The sequence below is a fragment of the Microcebus murinus genome, chromosome 20, assembly GCF_040939455.1.
Source record: "Microcebus murinus isolate Inina chromosome 20, M.murinus_Inina_mat1.0, whole genome shotgun sequence".
NCBI classification, from domain to species: domain Eukaryota; kingdom Metazoa; phylum Chordata; class Mammalia; order Primates; family Cheirogaleidae; genus Microcebus; species Microcebus murinus.
Window position 1 is genome coordinate 23,071,347 of NC_134123.1, and position 26,915 is coordinate 23,098,261.

At 47.7% G+C, this 26,915-nt stretch overlaps 2 protein-coding genes across 3 annotated transcripts; one reads left to right on the forward strand and one right to left on the reverse strand.

Moving 5' to 3' along the window:
• Window positions 1-347: 347 nt before the first annotated feature.
• Window positions 348-18,275, reverse strand: DHX38 (DEAH-box helicase 38). Its single transcript, XM_012742530.2, has 27 exons — window positions 18,015-18,275; window positions 15,617-15,956; window positions 15,064-15,251; window positions 14,298-14,402; window positions 13,511-13,658; window positions 13,258-13,376; window positions 13,021-13,097; window positions 12,417-12,572; window positions 11,697-11,858; window positions 11,395-11,502; window positions 10,957-11,069; window positions 9,402-9,539; window positions 8,825-9,011; window positions 8,482-8,667; window positions 8,000-8,140; window positions 7,488-7,598; window positions 7,278-7,394; window positions 7,058-7,165; window positions 6,538-6,650; window positions 5,634-5,842; window positions 5,376-5,530; window positions 4,847-5,002; window positions 4,614-4,748; window positions 4,301-4,426; window positions 3,697-3,792; window positions 2,203-2,324; window positions 348-840 (listed from the first exon to the last, which is right to left on the reverse strand). Exons 2-27 carry the CDS (start codon window positions 15,937-15,939, stop codon window positions 756-758), a joined length of 3,684 nt encoding a protein of 1,227 aa, XP_012597984.1. The 5' UTR covers window positions 15,940-15,956; window positions 18,015-18,275; the 3' UTR covers window positions 348-755.
• Window positions 18,276-18,402: 127 nt separating this feature from the next.
• On the forward strand, window positions 18,403-26,074 carry TXNL4B (thioredoxin like 4B). 2 transcript variants are annotated; one of them, XM_012742537.3, is made up of 4 exons: window positions 18,403-18,684; window positions 21,386-21,554; window positions 22,904-23,055; window positions 24,503-26,074. In XM_012742537.3, the coding sequence occupies exons 2-4, from the start codon at window positions 21,423-21,425 to the stop codon at window positions 24,666-24,668; spliced, it is 450 nt and encodes a 149-aa protein (XP_012597991.2). In that variant the 5' UTR covers window positions 18,403-18,684; window positions 21,386-21,422; the 3' UTR covers window positions 24,669-26,074. The 2 variants fall into 2 exon arrangements, with proteins under 2 accessions (XP_012597991.2, XP_012597990.2); XM_012742536.3 differs by having other exon boundaries at window positions 21,423-21,554.
• The last annotated feature ends 841 nt before the right edge of the window (window positions 26,075-26,915 follow it).

Genomic DNA, 26,915 nt, shown 5'->3' on the forward strand with positions numbered 1-26,915 from the left:
ACGTTTTACACTATTTTTCAGTCAATGAACACCTTATTCCTACAGAGTAGAAAGCTCTGCCATTCTGAGCACGAGCTTGGACCTCTTCAACCAACCCACGCCGGGGAAAGCCGGAGGGGCTTCTGCTCATCCCCTCCCATGACCTAGCCATCAAGGCCAGCCTGCCACTGCCACCAGCCTCAGGAGCAGCTGGGCACCCTCAGTGCTTGGCCTGCCCTGTGCAGAAATAAGGGTGGAGTTCTAGGACAATCCACCCAAGGCAAGTCAGGGCAGGGGGACTACCCCACCTCTCTTTACTATATGATTCAGGGCGGTAAAGGAAAAAGGAAGTCAGAAATGCAATCACATTTTACAAATAATAAATTTATTTCCAAATTCTGAATTTTAACCAAATTACAGTTCCCTCTAAGTCTATTTTGCTGCTTTACACAAGGATTAAAAAAGAAATAGTCACAGCCAAGTCACTCAATCACCAAGCGTCCAAGCCAGTTTATTTGAATGCGATGGGTCTGGCCACCTCCCGTTGCCCCGGGACATCTCAGCTGCTCTGCAGCCTGGCTGCCATGATCCTGCAGGAGGAACTCCCACTTCCTCTGTAGCAGAGCCTGGCCCAGCAGGAACTGCCCTCAGGGGCCGTGATGTGCACAGATGAAAGTGCTCAGATGAAAGGGCTTTGTCTGCTGCCTTGGGGCACTCCTGCCAGAGGGCTCAGGACCCCAAACCTGGCTGCCATCCTCTCTAAGAACAGCCTCAGCTCACAGGCCAAAGCGGGCTGGTGTGCGGCGAGGGGTCATGGGCTCCCCTTGCTCCTTTCGACCTGGAGTGTAGATCTTCGTAGACCTGGAGACACAGAAAGAGGTGTAGGAAACACAGTGCTCCTCGCCCCAGCACGCTGCGCAGCAGGACAGAGGCCTTGCTGTTCCGAACCTGTGTGTGAGGCTCTGGGGCTGTGGGATGTCACCCCCAGCACATTTCCATTCCCCTTGCCATCTCTATTGTCAATTGGGAGCATAATAAAATAAAAGCAGCTTACTCATTTTGGTATCCATTCAGGAATGTTTAAGGTTCTTAACAAGTCCTTTCCTAGCCCCTAGGTGAGCTATGGACGCAGCCTTCTGTCCACCTCACAGACTGCCACTCCAGCTGTGTAACAGGGAGTCCGACCTGCCTTCATCCCCAGGGCCTTTCCCCAAGTGACTGGATGTCTCTGCTAGGCCCAGGGGGCCCCTCAGACCACATCTGACAGTTTATGCTAATAAGGTAACTCAGAGTGAGCCCCTCAACAGTTTTTTATGCTAGCAAGGTGACCCAAGACAGGCCGGCCTGGCCAAAAAAACAGCTATGGGATTAGAGTTGGGGCTGTGAGCCACACACTATCAGCCCAACCTCTGGGACAGCAGGGTTTGCAGAGTGAGTTCAACCACGTGGACAATGATTCAATCATCCGTGCCTATGTAAGGGAGCCCCGGTAAAAACTGTGGACACTGAAGCTTGGGTACCTTCCCTGGCTGGCAGTAACCCTGTGCGTACCGTCACACATCGATGTGCCGGGAGGATAACTTGACCCTGAGGACAAAGGACCCTCACAGACGCTGCTCTATGCATCTCCCGTCAGCTGGTTCTGATTTGTACCTTTTTGTTATAATAAAACTATCATCATAAGTATGGTATTTGCCTGAGTTCTGTGACTCATTCTCGAAAATTATTGACCCTGAGGGAGTTCACAGAAATCACCAAATTTGAGCAGGTTGGCTGGGTGACCTCCAAACCTGCAGCTGGTAGTGGAGGTGAGAGCAATCTCATGGAGGACTGTGCCCTTGACCTACAGAGTTTGGCCTAACTCCACGTACCAGCACAGACCCGGGAGCCCAGGACACTCTTCTCCCCGGTCCACTGTGTTTCCAAACCCCCTCGTTTGTCAGTAAAGCTCTAAGACCCAGCCTGCTGCTCCAGGCCACCTCAGGCCCTGAAGACAACACGACAATGACTGGGAGCTACAGGTATACATCTGCCCCTTTAAAGTTCTCTGGAACTCCTCCTGCACTGCCACATGTGACCACTCAGCACTCAAGCAACTTCTGTCACAAAGTCACCTTCACACATTCAACTTCTCTCGAATCCTGACCCTGCATCAGGCCCTGGTCTCTGGCAGCCTCCAACGGTGACCTCCATCCCAAACAGGGCCCCAAGGCCAAAGCTCACCTGACGCTGCCCAGGGGGCTGCGCTTCTCTTGCTCCTGCCGCCGGGCTCGCAGCTGCTCCTCGGCCAGTGCCATCTCCTCCTCCATGGCAGAGGCTTCCTCTTTGGCCCGACGGCGATTCTCCTAGAAAAGGGAGAGAGAGGCCTGGCTGAGCCCACTGGGAACCATCAGACAAGGAGGCCTCGTCTGCACTCATGTCCCTGCTGAGAACCAGGTGCTGTGTCATCCAGGCCAGCTTTCAGGGCAAGGGCCACACAGCTGCCTGCCCCAGCACAATTGCCACCTGTTCTTTTGCAGCCCACACTTGCTTTTTTCACTGATTCAAGATAGATACTGGACCATTCCATCCTAATCAGCACTCCACTCAGTTCGCTAAGTACTCACTTTGTTTTTTAAATCAAGTGCACAACTATGCCAGAAAGTACAGGAAAATAGGGAAGACATTTCCACCTGGCTGGAAAAGACAGACATAGAAGACGCTAAAAAGGGGAAAGCCAAAGCCCAGCAACAGTTTGCAACCCTAAATAACGGACCTGCACAGTGGCCATCAGTGGACACAAACCCTGGAGGTCAGAGGAGCGGGCAGAGTCTGCGCTGGGGCAGCAGGAGCACCACTGCAGCCCTGACCACAGGCGGGGCCACCAGGCCTCGCGTGTCTCCTAATAGCATCTAAAGAAAGGTCACAGCACCATATGTGCACATCCTCACCTGGAAATGCTGAACCGGAACCTCATCAGCCTGAAGCTAGTTACCAGCTTATAGAAATACACGAAACAGAGACACAGGTCAAAGACTAGCAAGAGGAAGCAATCAGCCACATACATCATATGGAATATTCTACAGGACAAATGATCTGGTTGTACCAATAAATCAATGTCATAGAGAAAGTGGGGGTGGAGTGTATTCTAGAATAAAAGAGTTAACACATATAACAACCAGTAGCAATGTCTGGATCCTAATTAAAGCAAATCAATCGTAAAAAGTCATCTTTGAGATAAATGGGGAAATATGAACAGGGACTGGATAGGTAAGTGAAAGTAAGTATTAATTTTGTTAGGAGTGATAATGGCACAGAAGTTACATTAAAAAAAAAAGTACTTTTAGCCAGAGACACATACTCAAGTACTTATGGGAAATAACATGACACCCAAGATAAGCTTTCAAATATTCCAGAAAACAAAAAAGGCTGTGTGCAAAGGGGGTGAGAATAAGCAAAACCAGACTGACTATTGCCAATTGCAGATGCTGAGTGAGGAATTCATGGTGGCTTGTTATACTGTTTTTTCCACTTTTACAAATACTTGGACTTTTCAATAATAAGTTTTTTCTTAAAGGCTCAGTTGACCAAGCAAGTGGAGTGGGTGAGGAAGATCAGACAGACCAGCTTGGCTGGGAGAGAGCAGTAAGAGGCCAGATGATGAGTCTTCAATACCAAGCTCACAGGAAACCCGCCCACAGGCAAACAGCACCTCCAAGGAAAGTGCGGGATCCTCACCTGCCGCGTCTTGCCTGCCTGTTTCACGCTGTAGAACATGGGGCCTAGCTCCGCCAGCCACTCCCCGTCCACGGCGGTCACACACTGCATGTATTCCTGTGAGCAGAATGGCAGTGAGGTGGAGGTTACAGGAGGGCCACATTCCCTCCCAGAATGGGTCCACAATTAGGAGCCACATGAGAAGGGCCCTACTCCCAATGCTGCAAGGCTGAAAAAGGCAGGGAAAAGCCCCAGATGCCGGAATTTTAATCCCTCTACCCATCCAGGTTCCTCATGCTTGAGAAAATGCCTCCTAGTATCTAAGAGACAAGGCCCAACCCCTCAGACATGCTTCTAATGTCCCCAACAGAGTTGTTCATCCCAAACAGCAAGTAGGGAACAATCCCACTGGTACCACTGACGTCACTTTAGTTTAGAGGTTAACCCTGTGCAAAGCTTCCCCAAACCCCAACTGAGAACCTACTCGAATGCTCCCCAAAGCAATGCATGCAGCCTCAACTTTCCCAAGCCAAAGCTCACTCACACCAGAAGGCAGTGAGGGGTAACAAGAGCCTGGCGCAGACAAGTGGGCCTACGTTATACAAGCACCTTAGAAAAGACTCACCTTGGTGGTCATGACCAACTCGTGATACACTATGTAGTCCGGGGTATAGCCCATTCCGAAGAGGGAGCTGGTGGGGTGCAAGTGGCAGGGCATCCCTGTGCGGACATTCACGTACTCCCCAATTCCCTGGGGAAGACACAACAGCGGCCACATCAGGAAAGCACTGCCTATTGGGGCAGCTACCCCATCCCTTAACACAGGCTTAGGGAAGCCCAGCTCTACAGAACTGCACCAGGGGAAAGGAAGAACTTTGCCCTCATACAGGTAGCAGGCCGGAAAGGGGCCACAGCCCAACCGGGCTCCTGGAGCTCACCTTGAGCTTGGCTGCCTGGTGGAAATAGGCAGCACAAATGCACTTCCTGACGATGTCCCAGTCAGTGCCACATGAGGCCAGGCTCATCCGCTGCTGCACCATGATGTCCTTCAGCTGAGCCCGCACTTCCCGGACCTGGAGCAGAACACAGGGTGGGCCAGGACAGAGCCCTCCTTCTTGTCCTCTCCCACCCCTTGTCCCCACATCCTCCTCATCTAGGCCACCGCCCCCACCTTCCGCATGGCCTTGGCGTGGATGAAATGATCATTACACCAGATGGTAGAGTAGTTATTGTTCTTCCACTGCAGGTAGACATTCAGGTAGGTCAAATGATCACTTTCAGGGACAGCAAACTTCTCCCGGATTTGATCACTCTCCTCTTCTCGGCCCTGGGAAGGGAAAAAAGACCTTCTTCACTCTATGCACAGGGGAGTCCAGGCCCCCTAGCATATCCTGGAGATTCTCACATACCTGATATGCAAACACATCAACAGCTGCCCTCACAACACAGAAATAATAGAAGTAATTTATAAAACACTTATTCTAAAACACGAGGACTCAGGAACAACCATACTAGTAAAACAAACTGCTCTGCAGATTTCCAGAGCACTCCTGAGAACCACTGATCTAGCCCTTCCTTCCCCGACCCCAACCTGCTTAACAGAAAACAGCAAAATCATTCTCTGGAAACTTGGATGTCTTGCCCTTGTTCTGTGTCACTCAGAGGGCAGCTGTTCCCCTGCAGTGTCCTCGAGCACCCACCTTGGGCCTGTAGAAGATAGCAGGCACGGAGAGCATGGAGACGATAAGCAGGATCTCAGAGCTGCAGCCCATGTCGCAGGACACGATGAGCATCTTGGACAGGGCTGGATCCAGTGGGAACTCCACCATCAGCCGCCCGGTAGAGGTCAGACCACCTGGGAGAGGCGAGCAAACCCAGATGTTCCACCAGACGGTGGAGGAAAGGGAGAGAACCCAGCACCTGTGCCCACCAGGCCCTTGCTCCCAGTGCCACCGCACCTGTGTTGTCCAAGGCCCCAAGTATCCAGAGCTGGTACATGGAGTTGAGCATGTTGTCCTCTGGGGGCGGGTCCATGAAGTGGAACTGCAGCAGGTCCTGCACCCCCAGGGACTTGAGCAGCAGCACGACGTTGGCCAGGTTGGTCCTCTGGATCTCGGGCACGGTGGTGGTCAGGAGCTCGTTCTTGTAGGCGCTCTGGGTGTACAGCCTGCCAGGGAGAACACCCTAGTTCTGCTGCTGCTGCCCCCGCGCCGGCCTGCCAACCTCTTAACCCTGCCTGGCTGCCTACGTGGGGTCCCTGCAGCGGAAGATCAACGAGATTCCAGCTTCTCACCACAGCTGAACCCCGGCAGCCAGTACAGATGCAATCCCACATTTCTTCTCCCCACCTCCTACTTCTGTGACTTGCTCATCTCCGCCTATTCAAACCCCCCCCTGCCAATTTGCCTTTTCTGCCAGAGCCTACTACATGACCGATTCATTTCTGGAACCAGTGAGCCTGCAACTAGGATTATGGCTGACTTTTATTTTCTTAGTATTTTCGGCATTTACCGAATTTTTATAGCGAATACATTATTTCGAAAACTCAGAACAAAAATCAGCTTAGAGAGAGAAAAATAGGAGAAGTAAAAGAGAGTGAATGGCATAATTTGTTCACACCCACCCTGCGGAGGGAGGCAGGCTGCAACCACCCGCATATGTGCCTACGTCTGCAGGTCTGCCTCAGACCTCAGAGCTCCTGCAAACAGCTACTCTCTCCACCCAGCGGCATATCGTGAAAGGACAAATAAGTGGCAGCCACCCCAGCCTTGAGGTCAGCTCTAGGGCCAGCATCTTGCCCACCCAGCCCACCCTCCACGCTCCACAACGGCAGCACTGCCCCAGAAAGCACAGGGCTCCTACCTGAAACACTGACCTGGGCCCGTCCTGCCGGCTCGCCCTGACCTCTGGTTGGCGTTGGCCTGGCTGATGGGGTAGATCTGCAGGGCGTCCATGCCAATCCTGGGGTTGAAGACCTATAAGGGGCAGCGAACCACTGTTGAAGGACAGAGTGAGGGGGACAGGGAGGGAGCCCCAAGACAAAGACAGACCAGGGCTGCTACACATCACAGAGGAGGCATCTTAGCAATGCAGGCAGCTGTCCTTTGGGAGCCAGGAGCCTCTGACATTTTCTCATAAACACCTAGGTTGTTTTCTCCATAAACACCAGCTCTGTGATTTTTACTGAGTTATTTAAACTATCTTCCTCATCAAGGATGAAATGAATCAAGTGCATGGCAAAGTGAGCACTCAACGCTAGCCTCCTAGCACCACCCCCACTTCCACATGTGTCCCCTAGTCCCTGGCGAAGAACTAGGGCCTAAGTTCCCACCCGCTAAGCTTCAGGTGAAGACCCAGGGCCCCGCCTCCTGTGTCTTCTTACCTTTAATTTGCAATAACCAGAATCAATGACAAACATGATGCCATCAACAGTCAGAGACGTCTCAGCAATGTTGGTGGCAACAATACACTTCCGAACACCATCCGGGGCCTAGAGCCAAGCAGAGGTACGAGATGGGGAGCTGAGTCCCTCAGGAGAGAAAAGAGTCCACAGTGGGGACAAGAGACCACCTCTTACCCGCCCCTGCCAGGAAAGTGAGTACCTTCTGGAAGATTTTGGCCTGGAGGTCAGAAGGCAGCTGGGAGTAGATGGGCAGCACAGCCAGGGCGGGTGCGTTCTCCAGTTCCTCCAGATGCTCCACAATCTGATCTGAGGTCACCTGAGGGCACAAGGAGGAGCTGTGAGACACTAAAGGCCCAGACTCTCATACACAGGCACACCTATTCACCCTGGACGTGATCAAGGCACGCACCTCAATGTCCTCTTGGCCAGGCATGAAGATAAGGATATCGCCTGGGGCCCCCGACAAGTGCACCTGCAAGGACTGCTTCACCGCAGCCTCCACGTAATCCTCCTGTGGGGTCTGCAACACAGCCAGGGAGCACAGCCAGGGAGCACAGTCAGGGGGAGGTGGCAGAGACATGGGCCAGCATCCCTCTGGGAGCCCCATGGCCCAGTCACCGGTCTGGCTGGAGCAGTGGACTGCCAGGGCCACAGCACCACGGCACTTTCCAGACAGGCCTGACTGCAGGCCCGACAGAAGCCCCAGTGCCCCTCTGGGCCTCATACCTCAGCTCCAAAGACACAATGAAACAAAACCTCCCCAGAGCACAGTCCTTTGTCCCCAGAGCCCTGGAGCTACAGGCTGCCCCATTTGCCCCACAGGGCCCACAAGTCCTCCCCAACTCAGTCCCCTCCCCACCCCACACCCTCCAGCTGGCTTCTCATCAGAGAAGTGCACAGAATGGAATGGGGCCTCAGTACCTTGCTGAAGAGGATGTCAACAGGGAAGGTCCGTCCAGGGATGTGGAAGATGGGAACATTCCCAAAAAAGGCAGCAAATTTCTCTGCGTCCATAGTGGCTGACGTGACAATGAGCTTCAGGTCCGAGCGCCGAGCCACCACCTGAGAGAAGAGGCCGCTCAGAGGCTCACGGGTTTGGGACCTGTGGCTCCCGCCTCCAGTCTCATCACCAATACTCCCACATAAAACATGAGCCAAAGCTAATGAACCAGCCTATCAGATTCTTAACCATCCTGCAGACTGCAGAATGGAGCCACTGCCAAGAAACGCCCGAGTCAGCCAAGTGAGAACAGAGTAAACTACGACCGAGGTCTGAGCTCGGCCACCCGGAGGCCTTAGGGGAAACTGGCCTGTCAGAGCCCCTCAGCCCACCTTCGTCACTCCTGGCAGTGAGCTGGTCAACCCCCTGTGGGCACAGAGAGATGAGACCCCACAGCCCTCACCTCCCGGAGCAGCCCAAAGAGCACGTCGGTGTTGAGGGAGCGCTCGTGAGCCTCATCCATGATGATGGCGCTGTAGTGATCCAGGTCAGCCTCCCGGAGGGACTCTCGGAGTAAGATGCCATCAGTCATGTATTTGATCAAGGTGTTCTCTGAAGTGCAGTCTTCAAAGCGGATGGCATAACCCACCTGGAGGTCACAGAGATAGCTTAGGAGCCCTGGCCACCAGCTTACCACAAGCACACCCTGTGCTGGGGTCCATACTCCAGGAGATCACACCCTTTAGCACAAACAGGCAGAAACCATCAGGGAATAAATGCATGGCTCAGCCCTCGTGCCCACTCACCTCCTCGCCAAGGTTTCCTCCCATCTCTTCGCTGACTCTCTTGGCTACCGACATGGCAGCCACACGCCGGGGCTGGGTGCACCCAATCATCCCATAGTCCGTGTAACCATCTTCATGCAAGTACTGGGTCAGCTGAGTGGTCTTACCACTCCCTGTCTCTCCAACCACGATCACGATGCTGTTGTCTCTACAGGGAAAAGCAGACCAGGGCTCGTCAGGCCGAGTGGAAGGCCAGCCCTGAGCCTGCAAGGACACTCTGCCACCTCCTCTCCCCATGTCCAGCTATCTAAGGAGCTGCCTGCTTAGAGAGGAAGATTCCACTGGTTAACGGCCTCTTACATAGATACCACCTGAAATGTGTGGAATACAGTGAGCTTTAAACAGGTAAGCTAAAGCAAAATGATGCCATCTTGTTACTCTGTGCAGTACAGCCCAGGGCAACCAAGTCAGAGGGAAAAAATTACTTCCTATCTCCATCAGTTGCAATGCACAAAAGAAAGAGAGCTCCTGAGCAAACATGGGCAACAAGGTGGCCCCTGATTCAACATGGGAATTCATGGGCCCTAGGTGAAGTTACCTGATAATAGTGAGTAGTTCCTGCTGCACCGCAAAGATAGGCAAGTACTGCCTCTGCTCCAAGATGGACTTCTTCTTTGCGAACTCGCTGCTGGCCTCGCTCTTTTTCTTCATGTGATCCGCAAACTTCTGCTCTGTCCTGAGAACACACAAGCAGCCTAAGCACCCTGCACAATGTCCCACACTGTCCTTCCTGACTGGGTCACTGCCCTTCTTCCTACACCCAGGAATGAGAAGGACTTGGACAAGAATCTTCAAGACACCACAGCAGCCTGGTAATCTGAGATGTTTCTTGTCAGCCTAAGGCCTGGAACTACCATGTGGGAATCCATCATCTAGAACATACCCAATGCCCCAGGTCAAACAGAGCTACACATACGTGGACCAGAGTCACAGATTACCGAGTGACCAAATCCCCTGCCCTCAACAGAGTCTGAGCAGAAGAGGAGCTGAAGTCGATTACCAGGTCGCTAACTATGGAGAATATCCTCGGGCAATCTCAGCACAACACTTAACGGCCTAAAATAGCCACACAGGTCTCCTGAGCGATATGGCTGCAGAGCACCCAATGTAGGTCAAACTCCCTCCCTCCTCGTGGCAGGGCAGCATGGTCTGGAAGGCTTCATTTTCAAAGAACTGTGAGAACAGTCCCACTTAATATTTACCTGCAACCTCTACTGAAAGCATTGCACGTATGACACATGTATGTATCCCAAGATCGCACAGTGAAAACATGCCAGTTCAGTGCTAGGTGGCTGCATCAGTCCACGAGATCTTCCCCCCATGCTTCCCCAAGGGGCTTTTCCTCCATCAGATCTGCCCCAAGCACTGGCATGCTTCCATTTCTAACTTTACCCAGTCCCTCCTGGTCACCAAACAATTAACACCTAAGGGATTAAATTAGAGACTAACAAGGGCTCATCAGTAGTACCAACTTCTCATTTGAGACATTCCACACAGGAATACAGGGAATTATTAACTCAGATGACAGCTCAGCAGGACTTGAGAGGGTTCAAAGGATGAGAATCCAAGAGACAGTTAAGTCTAGCCACCTACCCAATGCAGGAATCTAGTAAGCAGTTATCCAACATCTGCTTAAATACCTCAAAGAACAGAGGAGTCACTACTCTGCAAGATAACCCTTTCTATTTTGGAACCTCTGTTAAGAATAATTCTGCTTTACATTGAACTGAAATCTGACTAAGAGAGCAAAACTTGACTTCCAACATTGAACACCTGAGAGGCCTTTTAGCCTGCCTGGGTCTCACCCCAACTCCCCCGTTTACCAGTTGGGCAACCTCACACAAGTTACTCAAGCTCTCTGGGCCTCAGTCTCCCCACAACACACCCTGGCACAGAGGAAGCTCCCTGGTACTGGCAGTGGTAGGAGTAGGAATGGTATCCAGGAAAAGCTGGAAGATGGCAGAAGGGAGAAAGCGACTAGGAAAAGGCAGAAGATTCAGCCTGACGTGGTAACATATTCTTCTTCGGGAGCATGAAGTCACTCAGCTCTGCTTCGAGTGCCCTAAGCAGGCCGCGGCCGGCAGACTGCCTACCTGTAGTCCACCTTCCCGTCTTCCGTCACAGCTTTATCTGGCTCTTCCTCCTTCTTGACGCCCATTATATCTCCCAGCTTGGTCCCAGCCAGTTCCCAGTGTTTATGCTGAGCCTGAAAAAGACAAGAAGTCAGTCAGCTCTATCCTGTGACAAGACTGAGTTTGCTGGGGAATCAACCCGGCTGACAACAGGCCTCTCAGCAGGTGTACACTCCCCCAGGCACACATTCCAAGCCACCAGCCCCGAGCTCTCCCAGCGACAGGCACAGCTGCTGTGTGACTAAGGGCCTGATGGAGGAACTCTGTGCCCACCTTCCAGGGCTGATTCTCGCTCCCTGCCTATCCTCTAACTTGCAACAGAAATCTACCCACACAGCCTAGTAATTTTTTAAAAGAAGAAAAAAGGAAAGAAAAACACACAGAGACTTCCCTACCAACCTTTTTGCGCTCTTTCTGCTCCCTGTGCTTCCGCACTGTCTGGCTGCCTTTTCGAGCGATAATGGCCAGGTCAGAAGTAGCATCCTTGACCGGAATCACAGGCTCTGGCTGCACCAGGTTGAGGAAAAAGAGAAACCCCCACTAATCGTTAAAATCAGCAACAATGCCCATTTCAAAATAGCCCGAGTCAAAGAAAGGGGCTGTTACCCTCTTGTGATATGGGGCTTTTTCCCATTCTCCTCTTTCCCTCCCACATCAGGTCTTTCTGAGCCATCTTGTCTCCGGCCACAGAGGAGCCGCACCTGCTTGGTGAAGACGATGCGCCCATCCAGAAAGGGTGGCACCAGATTGTGCACCATCAGATGCACCTTGGCCGCGTTGTCCTCTTCAAAGTCCTCGTCCACCTCCAGCCGGTGGACTACGCCGCTGGTGAGCATGCGGTTCGTCTCCCAGCGCTCATTATCCTGTGGGGACACAACAGGAACCACACTCAGACTGCAGCCAAAGGTAGTCCTGAAAGGTCACCAGGCAAGTCCACACATCAAGTCCCAGCAGAAGGGCCCTGGGTAGCCACAGAGACGTCACAGGCCTCTCTACCCGCAGCTCCCGAGACAGAAGAGTCACTGATCCCAAATCAGCTGCAGCACTTTGTTCCAAGAAGCAGCTCCTTACATCTAAGTCAGAACCCCCAGATGGACACACGAATGGTGACCATCCCTAGCCCAAATCAGAGGCACAACGAACACAGACCACAGAGGCAGGTCCTACCGTACCCATTACCATCAACAGCACCCCTCAAGGAAGTGCTACAAAAGAGAGAAGTCCGAGCTGGGGTTTTTCTTAAATGACTAAAAGGATCCCCAACTGCCCCTCCTCCACCTGCAGAGATCTGTCTAGATCTGGCCCTCTCGGCGGTGAGGAGACAAGCTGTGCTGCCATCACATCAGACATGACCTGCAGCTTCTCCCACTGCCCCCACCTGCAGCCCTGAACCCACTCCGACCCCCCGCAGACAGCCTCACCTCATTGATCTGTCTCCGCTGAGCCGAAATGCGCTTCTGCTTCTGTTTATGCAGGTGCTGTTCCCGCCTCCTCACGTAGTCCTCAGAGGAGTAGGCGAGGGGATTGTGGAACTCGTCGTACCCTTCATCCATCATGTACCAGTCCCGGTCAGCTTGCTGTAGGCACAAGACAAAGAACAAGAACAAGGGGCGGAGCGAGTTAATGCACAAGACATGGACAGCAGGGGAGAGGCTTGGTAAGAAGTCACTAGTGCGGTGGAGTAACCCTCATGGGAGGTGCAGGAGAGAGGCCACCCTGCTCTCTTCAGCCAGCTAGAGAACCAGGAGACTTGACATGTTCAACTTACAATGGCAGCCCATCGTGACAGCACTTCTCAGACTTACCACATGGTGGCACCAACACACAAAGAGTGAGGTCATTACTACTGCAGTAAATGACAGGCAGTTACAGCCCAAGCCTCTGGAAAGACTCCAGGGCTTGGCGGCTGCCCAATCCTGCTGGAGGGTCACCTGTGACCCTTGTACTCTAACACCCCCCCATCACCCACTCACCTATAGAGAGCCACCCTGCCTTGTTTAGCCCATCAAAAGTATAAAGCTTTACCCTCTGGTCATCCTCCCACTGCTGCCGCTCCTCCTCCGTGTCAAATGAAATTCCTTCTTCGCCATCCTCACGTCTTCCTGAAGGAGCACAGGTAGCAGATCAGTCCACATGACCCTGTTTATCCCCAGTGGCCACAGACAGACATGTGCAGCCACACAGCTCCAGGGGCTCAGCCTCTGCTCAGCTGCACTAGCACAAGCAGTCCTGCTCTTCTGTCTCCTGCCCCCTAGGCCTTACCTCGGCCCCTGGACAGTCGCGGGGTAGACCCCAGGTGTCTTCTGTCATCGGCCCACTCGTTGTACTTATAGGAGGGCGTTGGCAGAGGTGTGTCATCTGAGTACTTGCTCCTCACAGACCTGGGAAGCAGCACAACCAGTATCACAAAACAGTCACTGAACTCAGCCCTGTTCCCCTGACTGCCACCTGCTCTCCCTGCCCAGACCCCTGCCACCCACCCAGAGAAACTAGGCTGCTCCACCTGGAACATCACCTGTCTCGATCTCGAGTGGATGGCCGATGGCTCCGCTCAGAATCCCGGTAGGACGGCGTTGGGGAGGGTGATTCCCACTGCGAGCGCCTTGAGGAGCCATAGCCACTGTCCTCTTCCTCCCAAGTGGACCTTGAAGGGGTGGCTGCATCTGGGGCCACAAAACACACATCCACAGGAAACATATAATTTAACCAAGACGTGGCTCCAGAACCATTAGCTAAAAGTCAATTCCCCAAATTTACTCCTTTTACTATTTATAAATTATGCACTTAATTTTTCTCATTAATTTACAATCATAGATGAAAAAATAAAATAAAATAAATATATAAGTAAATATTTAAAAAAATACATATGTACTTCTTTGTAAGGGATAAAATGGTTTTGATAGTTTTTAAGGATGTCTGAATTTTAATGGTCCAGTTTTCAGTCTGTGTTTATGACATTTTAAGGAATATTCATTTTATCTCTGCAAACACACCCCTCCTGAATACAAATAATTTTTAAAAAATTAATCCTTCTGCCCCCAGCTCCCTAAGATCCTTCTAGCCATTTGGAAAACTGACCATTCAGCAAACTAGTGCATCACTTGAAGGCAGCATGTCCATCTCAACGGAGAAATGCAGGGGTGTGCCCACCTGGCCCAGAACCAACTATTCCAGGAGGTTCCTGGTGGAGTCAGGAGTTTTGACTCAATGCCTCAGCAAGCCCACTGCAGATGGGAATCACTCATTCTGCCTTTAATGCACTTGAATCCTAAGAAAGCACCACAGGAAACAGGTAAGTATACCTTTAGGTCGATGACGTGGGCTCTCTGGTTCATTTCTTCTGCTGCTGCGCTCTGAACCCCCATCTCGCTCTGATCTGCTGCTGTGCCTGCTTCCATCCCGTTCATCTGTGAAAAGTCACATGCAGAGCTCAAAACTGTGCCCCACTCGTCCTAAGGAACACACATCTTCACCCTGGAGAACAGACAGGCCACCCACTCACTCACAGGTGCAACCTGCTCTGCTCTAAAGGGATCCTTGGGCTCCTGAAACTCACATATTCTCATTCTCTCAAGGGGAAATATAGTTACTGGCTAGAAAGTTTCAAACTCACAGTAACAGTTATTTTCCTGTAAGAATTCAAAAAAGAATAGTTACAAATCTATACTGAATGTTTTTTAATAGTTACAAGTCTATAAGCTGTTAAGCAGTACTGAGCAAAGCCAGTGTTGAACGGTATCTCTAGTTTGCTCCATAGCACTGTCCTTTCTCTATCAACACCATTATAAACTCTGGCTTCTTATACATATTATCCATTATCTCCTTTTTTACCAATTTTCATAATAAAACAAGGAGTACACACTCAAACAAAGCAGCTATGTTAGAAGCAACCACTCTTTTCTTAAACTGCCTGCTATTCCCAATTCCAGGGCCAAAACCAACCAGGATGACATCATGCAAATACGGCTCCCCAATTAACAGGTGTGGTAAAAACTCTTGCAACAGAAAAAGAGCTGGCATGTTCACCCAAATGCTAACAGGCAATAGGAAGTATGCTGGACAGTTTACCTCTGTCTCGCTTGCGGTCATAGTCTCGATCCCGCGATTTCTCCTTCTTCCGATCCTTTTCTTCTTTGGATGAGGCATAGACACCATGTTCCCGCCGATCCCGCTCTCTCTGCCGACTGCGTTCCCAAAACTCTTCACTCACACCACCAGGATGGGATGGAGTCTCTACTCGAGCAGAGCGATAATGTCTGGAACAGGGAGAACAACTGGTAAAGAGCCCTCCATGGGAAAAATCTTTGCCCCACGACCTTTGGCTATGCCAAACAAATGGTCTTTCCTTTTCCACTTTATCTCCCTGGTACTGCAGGCTTACATACGGCAACAACCTAAGGCAATTCTAACTTCCATCAATCAAGTACTCTTTAGTCACCTTTGGATTTTCCCCCACAGATCTGAAGAAAATACCAATTACTACCTATCATCAATATTACACAGTCATAATAAAATCATAAAGCTCTAAATATCCAACAGAAAAACTAACAGATAAACATGAGATGTTATTTCCTGACCACCATTTGCTTCCCTTTGGCCCAAGCCATCCTAAGGCCTTTACCTGTCTTTCCGGCTATTTCGGCCAGCCTGTTCACCGCCCTCCTCCTCAGCATCCCTCTGGTCATCCTTGCTCTCTTCCCAGTCCTTGTAGGAAGAGATTCTGGACTTCTTCTTGTCCTCACCATCGTCCTTCTCCTCTCGCTCCTTCCGCTTCAGGGAGGCCAGCAAGTCCAGCCCCAGCAGTGAAGGGCGAGGAGCAGGAGCCTTAAAGACATGCTGCTCACTGGCTGCACTTTTGGTCTTGCAAATAAGACCACCAACCTGAGAGTCTAGATCAGTGCCTTCCAATCGATGGATCGAGGCATCCTCACTGGTGTCGCCCATCACAGGCTCTGGGATTTCTGTGGAAGGAAGGCAAACCTTTTAGTATTGGACATAAAAGGGGAGGAGTGGAGAAGGCTCAGCTCTACTATATCCCAGAAGAACTGCAATTATGGGTGTATTTAGGTGGTTAGCCTTCCCCCGCACCCACACCCCCCAACACCACAAACACTTTGGCTACCATGACCTTTCCATCAAGTCACTCCCAATCTCAAAAGACCCTTCTATTTTTATCCTAACAGACGCCAAAATAGATACACACACACCCTCCCCTATACACCAGGATCCAAGAGGTTATCATCCAGGCAAGAAAAGGCTTCACTAAGGGACACTTACTAGAATCCAATGGCATCTATACAGGGTGGGTAGCAAAAAGCCCACTAAATCTGAGTCACAAACCTCAATTAGAAACCAGGCTCTTGACATTTTCTACCTGCATGATCCTAAGCAAATAACTTAATCTTTGGTTGGCCATAATTCTATATCTGTAAAATGGAAACAATTTTGCATTGTCTAACCAGTGAAGCTATTGTGACAATCAAACAAGAAAGTGTATGTGAAAGTACTCTGTATCCACGAGTTACATAAATGTAACTGTTACAATATTTTATTTTCTATGCTCCTACATACTGATTGGTCCCTCACCAATTTTTTATGAGTTCTACTTCTCCCTCCCTTTACATAACAGATACAGCAGAGTAGACGTGGACTACAAGACTACCATCCATGGTCTCCCTACTTTACTGGCTTTTTTTAGATTAGTTGTGTTTCCTAGAAGAGGATTAACTCACAGCAGCTAAAATCAGTTTAATAACAATCCACATTCACCAAAAATATTCAGAGAAACACTAGGTTAGGAAATGGTGTTACTGAGAAGTATTTAAGTGACTCTAAGACTTCCTGGCACTCAACTTGTAACAAATTCCTCTTTACCTCCCACTACACATCTCCCACTTATAAAAATGCATCTATTCTAGGTGCTTGGATAATTTCCCTCATTCCAACAAGTTAGTGAGACAAAGGAACTGTTGAGGGGTTAGATACCATCAGAATCCAGAATTTTTTGTCAAGCTCTAATTAAAAGCACAGCCCTATAAATGAGTATTGCCAAACAGACTGAACACTTAATATAGACACAAAAACAAGAGTTACATTTTTAATATGTCATCGGGCAGAACAGAAAAGGGAAAGCTGCATATCAGTGACATCTGCACGCATGTGAGGAAAGCCAGACAAGAAGGTAGAGATATATACTATAGGCTCTGCTCAGCAGTTGTCTAAATGAGGAAATATACCATAGAATGTCATTCTATGCAGGTGAGAGAAACCTATATTTCTTGTTGACTGCTGTAGCCAAGTGCCTAGCAAAATAAATGTTGGATAAATTAATGAATGAATGAATTTAAACTTATTAAAGGAGAACAGAAAACCAAACATTTCTAGAGACAGCAAGGGAAAATACAGGAAACTCAGCACAAGGAGTCTGAAAGAGAAGACCTAACTAACTAGCTGTTGAGAATAATAATGAGTTAAAGAGCAAGATTCTGGAGAAGAATAATGACAAAGAAACCACAAGGGGTACGCGAAAAACAGCGAGGAAAGAACCTGGATTTATTCATTCAACGATTATTCATTGAGTGCATCCATGAGCTGTTCTTGTCCATAAGGATAAAGAGAGCAAAGCAGACAAAAATCCACGCTGACATTCTAATAGAAGGGATCGCCCACCAGACTGCTTTGTGGAGACAGCACTGAGAGAAAAGAGGAAGACACAAGAAGCCCTACTCGGCTCGGCGACAGCCTGGGAGTGGGCTGATGGAGGGCTCAGGGCGACCCTGGGCAACATCCCTGGACCTCAGCAAAGCCGCTCTTGGCAGCCGGATCTAACAAGCCAAGGCGGAAGGCCGGGGCCGGCAGGACGCGCGCAGCGTCCCTGAAGTGAGCAAGGCAAAGTGCGTGACAGGGACGAGAGGAAATTCCCAAATCGGGGCCCAGACCTGAGCAGAGAACCAATATCCACGGCCCGGAGCCGCCATGATTGGCGAAGGGCCAGTCAGGAAGGAAGACGGCGCACTCACCTCACCAAGCGCGACTCTCCGGACCCTTCTGTCCCAGATTCTGGGGCACCGGCACTGCTACCCCTTGCTCAGACGGCCTCAAAGAGCTAAAATCCACACCTTGAAAGCGGCCATTATTGTCCCTTAATACCTTGCGCGGACCCCTCTATCCGTCCAAATATACCATAGAGAGCAGCCTGGAGAACGCCGACTCCTGGATCCAAATGTGGGACAGAACGCAACAACGTTCTCCAGACCTCCCTTGGGGCTTTGATCAGAGACACTTCCGAGTCTCCTTGCGACCAATCACGCTTAGCCTAGGAGGTGATACCCCGCCTCTGGTCGGGGGCGGGGTGAAGGAAGAAAAAATCAGCCATATTTAATGAGGGCGGAAGTGACGTTTGGTTTCCGGTTGGCGCAGGCGCTGACCAGAACCTGTTCTGCTCATTGGGCTGTTGAGCGTGGATGGCTGGGAGTTCCTTTTCTGCGTTTGGCCCTTTTCCTTTTCTGCGTCCTTCCCGCTAAATTGTCCAAAGAGGGTTGCTAGGCAACAGTCGCCGGGTTACTTTGGATTAGGGTTGCTGCCCTACTTGGGGCCGAAGAAAGGAGCCTGCGGCGTCGTGGCTCTGCTGAGAACGGATACACAGGTGCCAACTGCCCTGACGTGGAAGCGGCGGAGGTGACGAGCAAAGTAAGTATCGTCGTACCTGGCAGTTGTGGGCCAGCAGTAGCGCAACGGCAGGCAACTTTTAAAATACATATATCGGAAAAACAGAGACTCAAATAAACAGAGATGCAAATAAAAATCATCCATCTGCTCATACGCAGAGATAACCACTGATGATGTTTTGGAATATTTATTTCCAGTTATTTTTCTATCTAAATATGTACATATGCGCTATAGTTAGGGTCTGTGCAAAAGTGAGATCACTGGGTTTTTTTAGTGGTTCTATAATAGTGTGTTGCAAGACTGTACCAGCATTTATTTCACCAATCCCCTACAGATGGCTGTTTAGGTGGTTTCCAGTTTTTCACCATTATAAATGAAATGAGTATCCTCTCTTCATAAATCTGTGTCCACATGTCTAATTATTCACCAAGAATTAATTTTCAGAAATGGAATTGTTGGTCGAAGAGTATATCAGCTTTCTTTCCAAAAAAGTTTTATCTCTCTGTGTTCTAGCAGGAGCTATCTATACCTGCTCCTGTAGCTGTACTCTTGCCATTATTATGTACTATTATCTTGTTTAATTTTTGCCAATTTAATGGATTTTTAAACATCTGTTTAACATCAGTTTGCTTTTCTTTGCTTACTAGTAAAGCTTTTGAAGTTTATTCGCTGTCCATTTGTACCTCTTCTTCTGGGAATTCTCTGTTGTTGTCCTTTGGTATGGACATTTTCTTAGGTGTGGTCTCAGTTTCTCTCTCTTTTAAACATTTGTCCAATCCCACTCCTGGACTGCTTGTTGACATGTTGCCCTTCCCTTACTTCTGCTTTTTTATCAGTAATGTAGAGGAGTTGCTGTTTGTTTGAATTCTAGTGGTGGGACAGACCATTTTCTCTCTGATGTTCCCTTTCTCTGGTATCAATAATTTGTTCTGTTAATGTTTGAAGTCCCTTCTGGCAGTCAGCATCCCCGTTTAAAGTATGACCCATTGCTGGAACAATTTTTTTTTTTTTGCTTTGTTTTGTTTTTGTTTTTGGCATTCATATCTTAAAATGTAACTTGTGACAAAAAAATATAAAGAAAGAAATCCTCTCTTTTCGTTGTTTTAGTCAACTTTGAAACTGAATTCAAAATATCAAATATCCCAGTGGTATCTCTCATGGATGGCCTCAAAAACTAGCTCCTTGGCCGGGCGCGGTGGCTCAAGCCTGTAATCCTAGCTCTCTGGGAGGCCGAGGCGGGCAGATTGCTCGAGGTCAGGAGTTCGAGACCAGCCTGAGCAAGAGCGAGACCCCGTCTCTACTATAAATAGAAAGAAATTAATTGGCCAACTAATATAGAAAAAAAAAAATTAGCCGGGCATGGTGGCACATGCCTGTAGTCCCAGCTACTCGGGAGGCTGAGGCAGGAGGATTGCTTGAGCCCAGGAGTTTGAGGTTGCTGTGAGCTAGGCTGACGCCACGGCACTCACTCTAGCCTGGGCAACAAAGTGAGACTCTGTCTCAAAAAAAAAAAAAAAAAAAAAAAAAAAAAAACTAGCTCCTTGGTCAAAGAGTTTCTCAGAAATGAAATTTTTTCCAATAATGAAAATAAGAGTTCATAGTAGTAGAAGGAACCATGGACTGGAAATTTGGTAGCCTGTATTCTAGTTCTTGTAGCTAGAAGTGTAACTAGAAGCAAACTAGTTTTTAAAATGATGAGATTGGATTAGGCCCTTCCTACCTCAGTATTTTACAATTTGTTTATTTAATTTTGGTTTCACACACATTCTTAATTGATCTGTTTGCCATGTGGTGAGATGTACTTACTCAGGTATGCACTAAGAATCCCTAAGCCAAGATTCATGATAATATAAATGTCTGTCAATAAAGGACTATCTAAAATGTATGGTACATGCATGAAATAGTATAAGGCTACATCAAAGAATATGGAAGTTTTCTATATAGAGTTACGGGAAGATCTTTACGTTAGGTTTAAAAAACGCCAGTGCAAAAGAGTGGATAAAGTGCGTGTGCTGAACATCTGCCATTTGCCCCTTAAGAGCCACTCTTCGTCCTCCTCTAGACTGCTCTGGGACAGGAGGTGTGCCTGCCTCAGCAGCTCCCCTGCGCTCTGGTTCCAGCTGGAGTCAGCCAGTGGGGGCACCAGCAAAGGCGGCTGTGTCCCTTATCCGCAGGCTGGCCTGTGCAGCAGCCTCTCCACTCACCTCTCTTTGCCACACAATTCTGCTAACTGCTTCTTCCCATGGCTCCTTACAGCCTAGGGGTGGGAATAGCATCTTGCTGTTACTAGCCCCAAAGTACTGCACTTTACCTTATTTCTTTTCTATGCTACCCTTAATTAAACTGTCTTCAAATTACCAAATTTGAGAATGTCATGGTTTTCTTGCTGGAACACTGACTGATACAATAATTATCTTTTGGGGTAAAAAAGGGGAGAAAATATAGAAACGCATGTTTGTATGTCTCTGCAAATGCATGACAAACCTCTGGAAGATAGACAGAAAGCAATGAAAGCTGTTACGTGGTGTGTGGGGAAAACGGGGCAGTGGGAACTGGGACCGAGGAGCAGCGAAAAAGGGAGGGAAACTTTGCACAGTGGCTTTCTATATTGATTCTTTTAAAACCAGATGAATATATAGCCTACTCTAAAAATTAATATATTTAAAATTAGGGCTCACGTACTTAATCTAAATTGTCTTTAAACATTGCAACTTTATTTCAGGATTGACAGTGAAGATTAACATTTGAATTATTTCCAGATGAGCTTCCTATTGCCCAAGCTGACCAGCAAAAAGGAAGTAGACCAGGTGATAAAAAGTACTGCAGAGAAGGTGTTGGTTCTCAGGTTTGGGAGAGATGAAGATCCTGTCTGTCTGCAGCTAGATGATATTGTAAGTGAATTTTTTAAGTAAATGGCTTTTATTAAAGATCTTTATATTCTCACTTCATCATCCGCAAAGTGCGTGGGATGGAGCAGGCAGGGCTGGGCGGAAAGCTGTTCAGTCACCAGTACACTTTCCTAAGAGCTGATCATGTGCCTGCCCTGCGCTGAACCCCCAAATCTGCGATTATGCTGACTCTGTCCCACACGTCCTTCCCACTTAACAGCTGTCAGTGCTCTGTTTCGCCAGCAAGGCAATGGAAGGGCAGGAAACATGATTAACAGGCATCTAGGGATGCCCACAATGGTGGAGTAATAATGGCCCCATTTCCCAGCGGGGAAAATAAACACCCGGGAGGACAAATAACTTCCCACAGGCACAGATCCACTAAATTGCAGAGCTGGGATTTGAACTCGGTTTTCTGTAGCTGCCAGTACCCTTCCCTAGTGAATTGTCTCCAGTATGTCCTGATGATGATCCCTGATCTCACAGCACATCTTCACACTCTGATTAGTAAGAAGGAGGAGTATGGGACAGGGGAGGTGTATTCTTGTCCATTTCATCATGGAGAAAGACTTAACCCAGGACTAGGGCCTCTTCCCACCATTTCTGCTGGTGCCATCCGCTGTAGAAATCAAGTGTAAGATTCCTCATTTCTGTGGTTAAAAATGAGTGTGTGTTGTGTTAACCTGGGGAAAAAATGACCAGAGGATCATATCCTCAGCTGTAGGGAGGGGGAAACATCACAGAGATCAGTAGTATAGACTCGGAAGCTACACTGCCGAAGTTCAAATCCCAGCCCTACTGCCTAGTAGCTGTGTGACCTGGGGCAATTTACCTTTCTGTGCCTCAGTTTCCTTCTCTATAAAAAGGTGACTCTAATAGCACCTACCTCATAGAAATGTTAAGGATTAAATGAGTCAACAAATGTTAATCCCTTAAGACAGTTAGCACATAGTAAGTGTCATGTAAGTGTTTGCTACTAGTTATTGTAGTTATCATTTCTGGAAAGATTAGGAGGAAAGAGATTTTAGGGAATTTCAGGATCTGCATTACATATTTCTAAGTTATTTTGTTTCAAGTGAGGGTAGGTTACTTTTATGAAAACAATCAAAGAAAAAAATTAAAGGAAGAAATACGTTCACACAGTTTTACCCAGGGTCTTCTCATAACCCTGTCAGCAGCGATTCAGACTCAGGATGATAAGGTTACACTGTGTCTAATGTAGAATGCAAACAGCCTAGATTCTTGGCCCAGAAATTTTTTCAAATAAAATACTCTGTTATAGTAAAAGGTTTCATAGAAGAAACATTAGCTAGCTCTCATATTGTAACCTATGTCTCTCTTATCATTTGCAGCTTTCTAAGACCTCTTCTGACCTAAGTAAAATGGCTGCTATATACCTGGTAGATGTGGACCAAACTCCTGTTTATACACAGTATTTTGACATCAGTTATATTCCATCGACTGTCTTTTTCTTCAATGGGCAGCATATGAAAGTGGATTATGGGTAAGTTAGGATGATTTACCTATGACAATCCTGAATATTTCCTTTAAGCAATTTCAGTATCTCACCTATTCCCATGTGAGTTGGCTCTGTGAGTCATATATTGATATTGTTTCCTTAGTCGATATACTCTGTCATTTCAAACTTTGGTACAAAATGAGAGTGTTCTAGGTATGATTGGCAGATTTTAATTTCCAACTTAAATATGAAGGAATCATAGTTTGTGAAGCATTAACCATTCTTAAGTCTACAAAATATAGAATAGTTATATTAGCTAAATAAAGAACTTAAAAAGTTTCCCAGGAATTTCATTTAAAACAAAATATGTAGCTGTTCTTAAACATTTGGGCCTGGCGGGTGGCATTTATAAGAGAAGCATTCCTTCCAGCAAAGTAGGATATGCTTCTCTCTTGCCAAGTTTCCTATCTTCTGCTGCTCCGAGAATTTTGATATCATTCTTCAACAAGACCTGTCAAGAATAAGTGACAAGAAGTCTTCTTTAATGCCTTTTCCCTCATCCAGTTACTGTCCCAATACTTAATATTTATTATTGAATGTATCCATCATTCTTCCCATTTCCTACTGTGGTTGAGGTGTCTACTTGTCTAGATCTATATTCCTTCTTTGTCATCTATTTGAAAGTATGTTCCATATTACTTGTTTTAAAGTGTTTTCAAGCTATTTGTTCTCCTGGAACGCAGTTGATGTAAGTATTAATTTGATACAACCTTTTTAGAGGGCAATTTATAACACTATGTATCAAACAAAAGTGTTTAAACTTTTTAACCCAGTAATTACATTTCCAGAAGTTTAGTATGATGTACATGCATGTTTAATGGCTTTGAAAGAAATATATGTCTGTTGGAAAAAAGCACATTCCTAAATACTTTGTATGATACAATTTCCAATATCTTGAAAAAAAAAAACATGTACACACGTACACATGTACATGCATAAGATTGGAAGGATGTATACCAAAGGTGACCTGTGGCCTCACTAATGATTTTATGTCTTTCTAAAAAATTTCTATAATAAACATACCCGATGTTTGAAATATTTTAATACCTACTACTCAAAAATATAAGTGACTAGAACTTGGAGACCATGACTTGTGAATGGGCTTTACACTAGCCCAAAACAACAACAAAGGAACAACGCCCACTCCAACACTCACTGAATCCTACTTGCTAATGACTTGAGAAAGTGATTAAAGCAGATTTTCAAGTAGAATCTTTTCCCATGACAGGTTTTCATGCCAGTGGCCCACAGCACTGGTTTTATAGCCATATACCAAGTGGGGGGGAAAAATCAATGTCAGGCTTTATGTCTAAAGTCTCTTTGACAAGAGGAAAAATAAGAAAGCTGCTGTTCATTTTGTTTATCCTGCACATCTTCAGAAAGTAATTATTAAAACTTCTGAGAGCAGTTGTTTCTCTTCTATGCTGTCTAGATCTCCAGATCACACTAAGTTTGTGGGAAGTTTCAAAACCAAACAAGACTTCATAGATTTGATTGAAGTAATCTATCGAGGAGCAATGAGAGGAAAACTTATTGTCCAAAGTCCTATTGATCCCAAGAATATTCCTAAATATGACCTTCTCTATCAAGACATTTAGTACACTGTCTGCCATCAAAGACGAAGAGAAAGGCGCATCCTGAAGCAGTACCTGAATCCCAGCCGTGCTGTTTCCTGGAGTCCTTCAGAAACGTGTTCAGTGTCCCTGCGGAGAAGAGCTTTGGCGCGCGTGTAAAATACCAGCCCCTCAGGAGAAAATCACACTGGTTCCCCGTTTATCTGAGATGCCCAAATGTCTGCTCCCTGCGAACCTCAGAGCAGTCAAGCCGGTGGTGTTCAGTTTCCCCAGGGTGATTTGTTTTTTTACCTTCTCTTTATAGCGTGCTTTCTTTATACTTTAAGATAATACAGAATCCTCCCAAACACTGGCTAGTAAAATTTGAGTTCATCCTGTTTATTTGACACATAAGTAAAATCAAGAGTCAGTTCCCATCAGAGCAAAAATACATATTTTCTACCCTACACGTGTGCACACGCGCACATAACACATACACACACACACACAAAGTCTCCATTCCCTATTACCCCAGTTTCTCTTAGAATAATTAATTCTCTACTGAGTAGAGAATAGCTCTTCTTGCCCGTTTGTTTTATTTTGGAGCCTTTCTGGCTCTGACTTTTAAAACACTGTCCTGTTTGGCTCATTTAACTAGCTTTTATGTTGTTAAATTGCCAAAGAAGTGAGAACTTGAAACTACACCATCCAGCACCCAATTGGTGTGAAAGAAAGGATCAACTACTCTTAGTAAGTAGGAACAGATCTCTCCCAGAAGTTGCCGCCCCTTCCTAAGGCAGAAAATTGTATTTCAAGGACTCAAAACTAAGATATGTCAGAATTATTAGAAAGAAACACCACCTTTATGGGATTTGCCTGTTTTGATAACTTTATGAGGAATTGTTGGCCTTCCAGGATCACCTGGCACTACCCTGGGCAAGCTACTGCTCTTCTGAAAACCTCATGGCAGCTTTGGCATTGACCTTCTAGGATGGGAGGGTGGGTGCGCAGTTCTAATTCAGGGCAGCACCATCACTGCAAGTCCAGCCCCCTTTGCCAAGTGCTTCCTTTCCAAGTCTCTCCTGTAGGAGGAGTGACCGCGAGACTTTGTTCTGGCTAATGTAGCATAGAGGGAAGGCTGCTGGGCTCCTTTTTTGTCCTCCATTGATAAAAGGAGAGACCCACTCCAGCAATAAGACAAAACAAAACCCTGTCACCACCACCTGTCTTCTCCTCCCCTCCACTTCCTGCTATTGATTTAATCACGATGCATGGAGCTACAGCAGCCGTCTTAGGACCATGAGGCGACCAGCATCAGGATGAAAACTCAATATGCTGAGAAGAATGGTAAAAAGAGCCTGATGCCTGATGATGTTATTGAGCTACTGAGTGAACTCCAGACCTGCCTCTTTCCAACTTCTGTGAAAGAATAAATGTCTTCATTGCCTAAGTCACTGTTAGTTGAGTTTTCTGTTCCTCAGTCCAAATCACACAGTATTTGATGTATGGTAAGCGCTCAGATGGAAAAACTCAGAACTTGCATGCATAAAATTCTCATATCTTCATTCCCCTTGAAGACTTTAGAGACTGTTTCTCTGAAGTCCTGATTTATATTTTTGATTCTTAGTTGCTTCCCATTCCACAAGTACTTATTGAGTACGTGCTACATGTCCCATCCCACACTATGTGCTATGTAAATACAAATGACTCCGTACGGGGAACAGGTCCTCAGAGGAGGCAGTGCCCGTGTGTTAAAGGGGAGCGAGAGGTGCGTGCACAGTAAGGGGAAGGCATTTTGGCAGAGGGCCCCTGAGGAAAAAGGCCCAGGGCCTGGACATGCCAGGGGGTGTTCAGAGAGCAGCACAGAGTCCAGTGTTGCTGAAACCCCGAAGTTAAGGCCAGGCCAGCAGGTGGTGCTGCTGGGCAGAGATCAGGGATCAAGAAAATGCCAAGAGTTTTTCTGTTATCATTGTTTTCTTCCTGAGTAGTGACCAGAAACCACTTAATAGAATCAGTAGTTCTAAGCGTTTGACTATTTTCCAGTTTCTGGCTATTATCCGTTTCACAGGTTCTAGAATGTAGGGCCATATCTTCATTGGCCCACTAGCTCTAACCTGTTGAAATTTATCAAGGGATCTGGAGAGTGCTCGTGAGAGAACTGCAAACGGAAGGCCAGACCCTGCTGAGACAGAGTGCTGTGAGGGTGCTTTCTCTCTCTTTGCACCGAGAGAAGGGGAGGCCGTATTTTTGGCATGAGAAGGAGGTGTGTTGGTGAGGGCTGATAGCAAGAAA

Bases quoted from the DNA above. Each gene is read 5' to 3' on its own strand.
- DHX38 (XM_012742530.2), bottom strand. From the start codon at position 15,939: ATGGGCGACACCAGTGAGGATGCCTCGATCCATCGATTGGAAGGCACT. The intron at 13,098-13,257 runs GTAAGGCCTAGG...GTGCTCCTTCAG, and splicing joins GCGACTGTCCAGGGGCCGAG to GAAGACGTGAGGATGGCGAA. The intron at 4,749-4,846 runs GTGGGGGCGGTG...GTTCTGCTCCAG, and splicing joins ACGCCAAGGCCATGCGGAAG to GTCCGGGAAGTGCGGGCTCA.
- TXNL4B (XM_012742537.3), top strand. From the start codon at position 21,423: ATGAGCTTCCTATTGCCCAAGCTGACCAGCAAAAAGGAAGTAGACCAG. The intron at 21,555-22,903 runs GTAAGTGAATTT...TATCATTTGCAG, and splicing joins GTCTGCAGCTAGATGATATT to CTTTCTAAGACCTCTTCTGA. The intron at 23,056-24,502 runs GTAAGTTAGGAT...TATGCTGTCTAG, and splicing joins CATATGAAAGTGGATTATGG to ATCTCCAGATCACACTAAGT.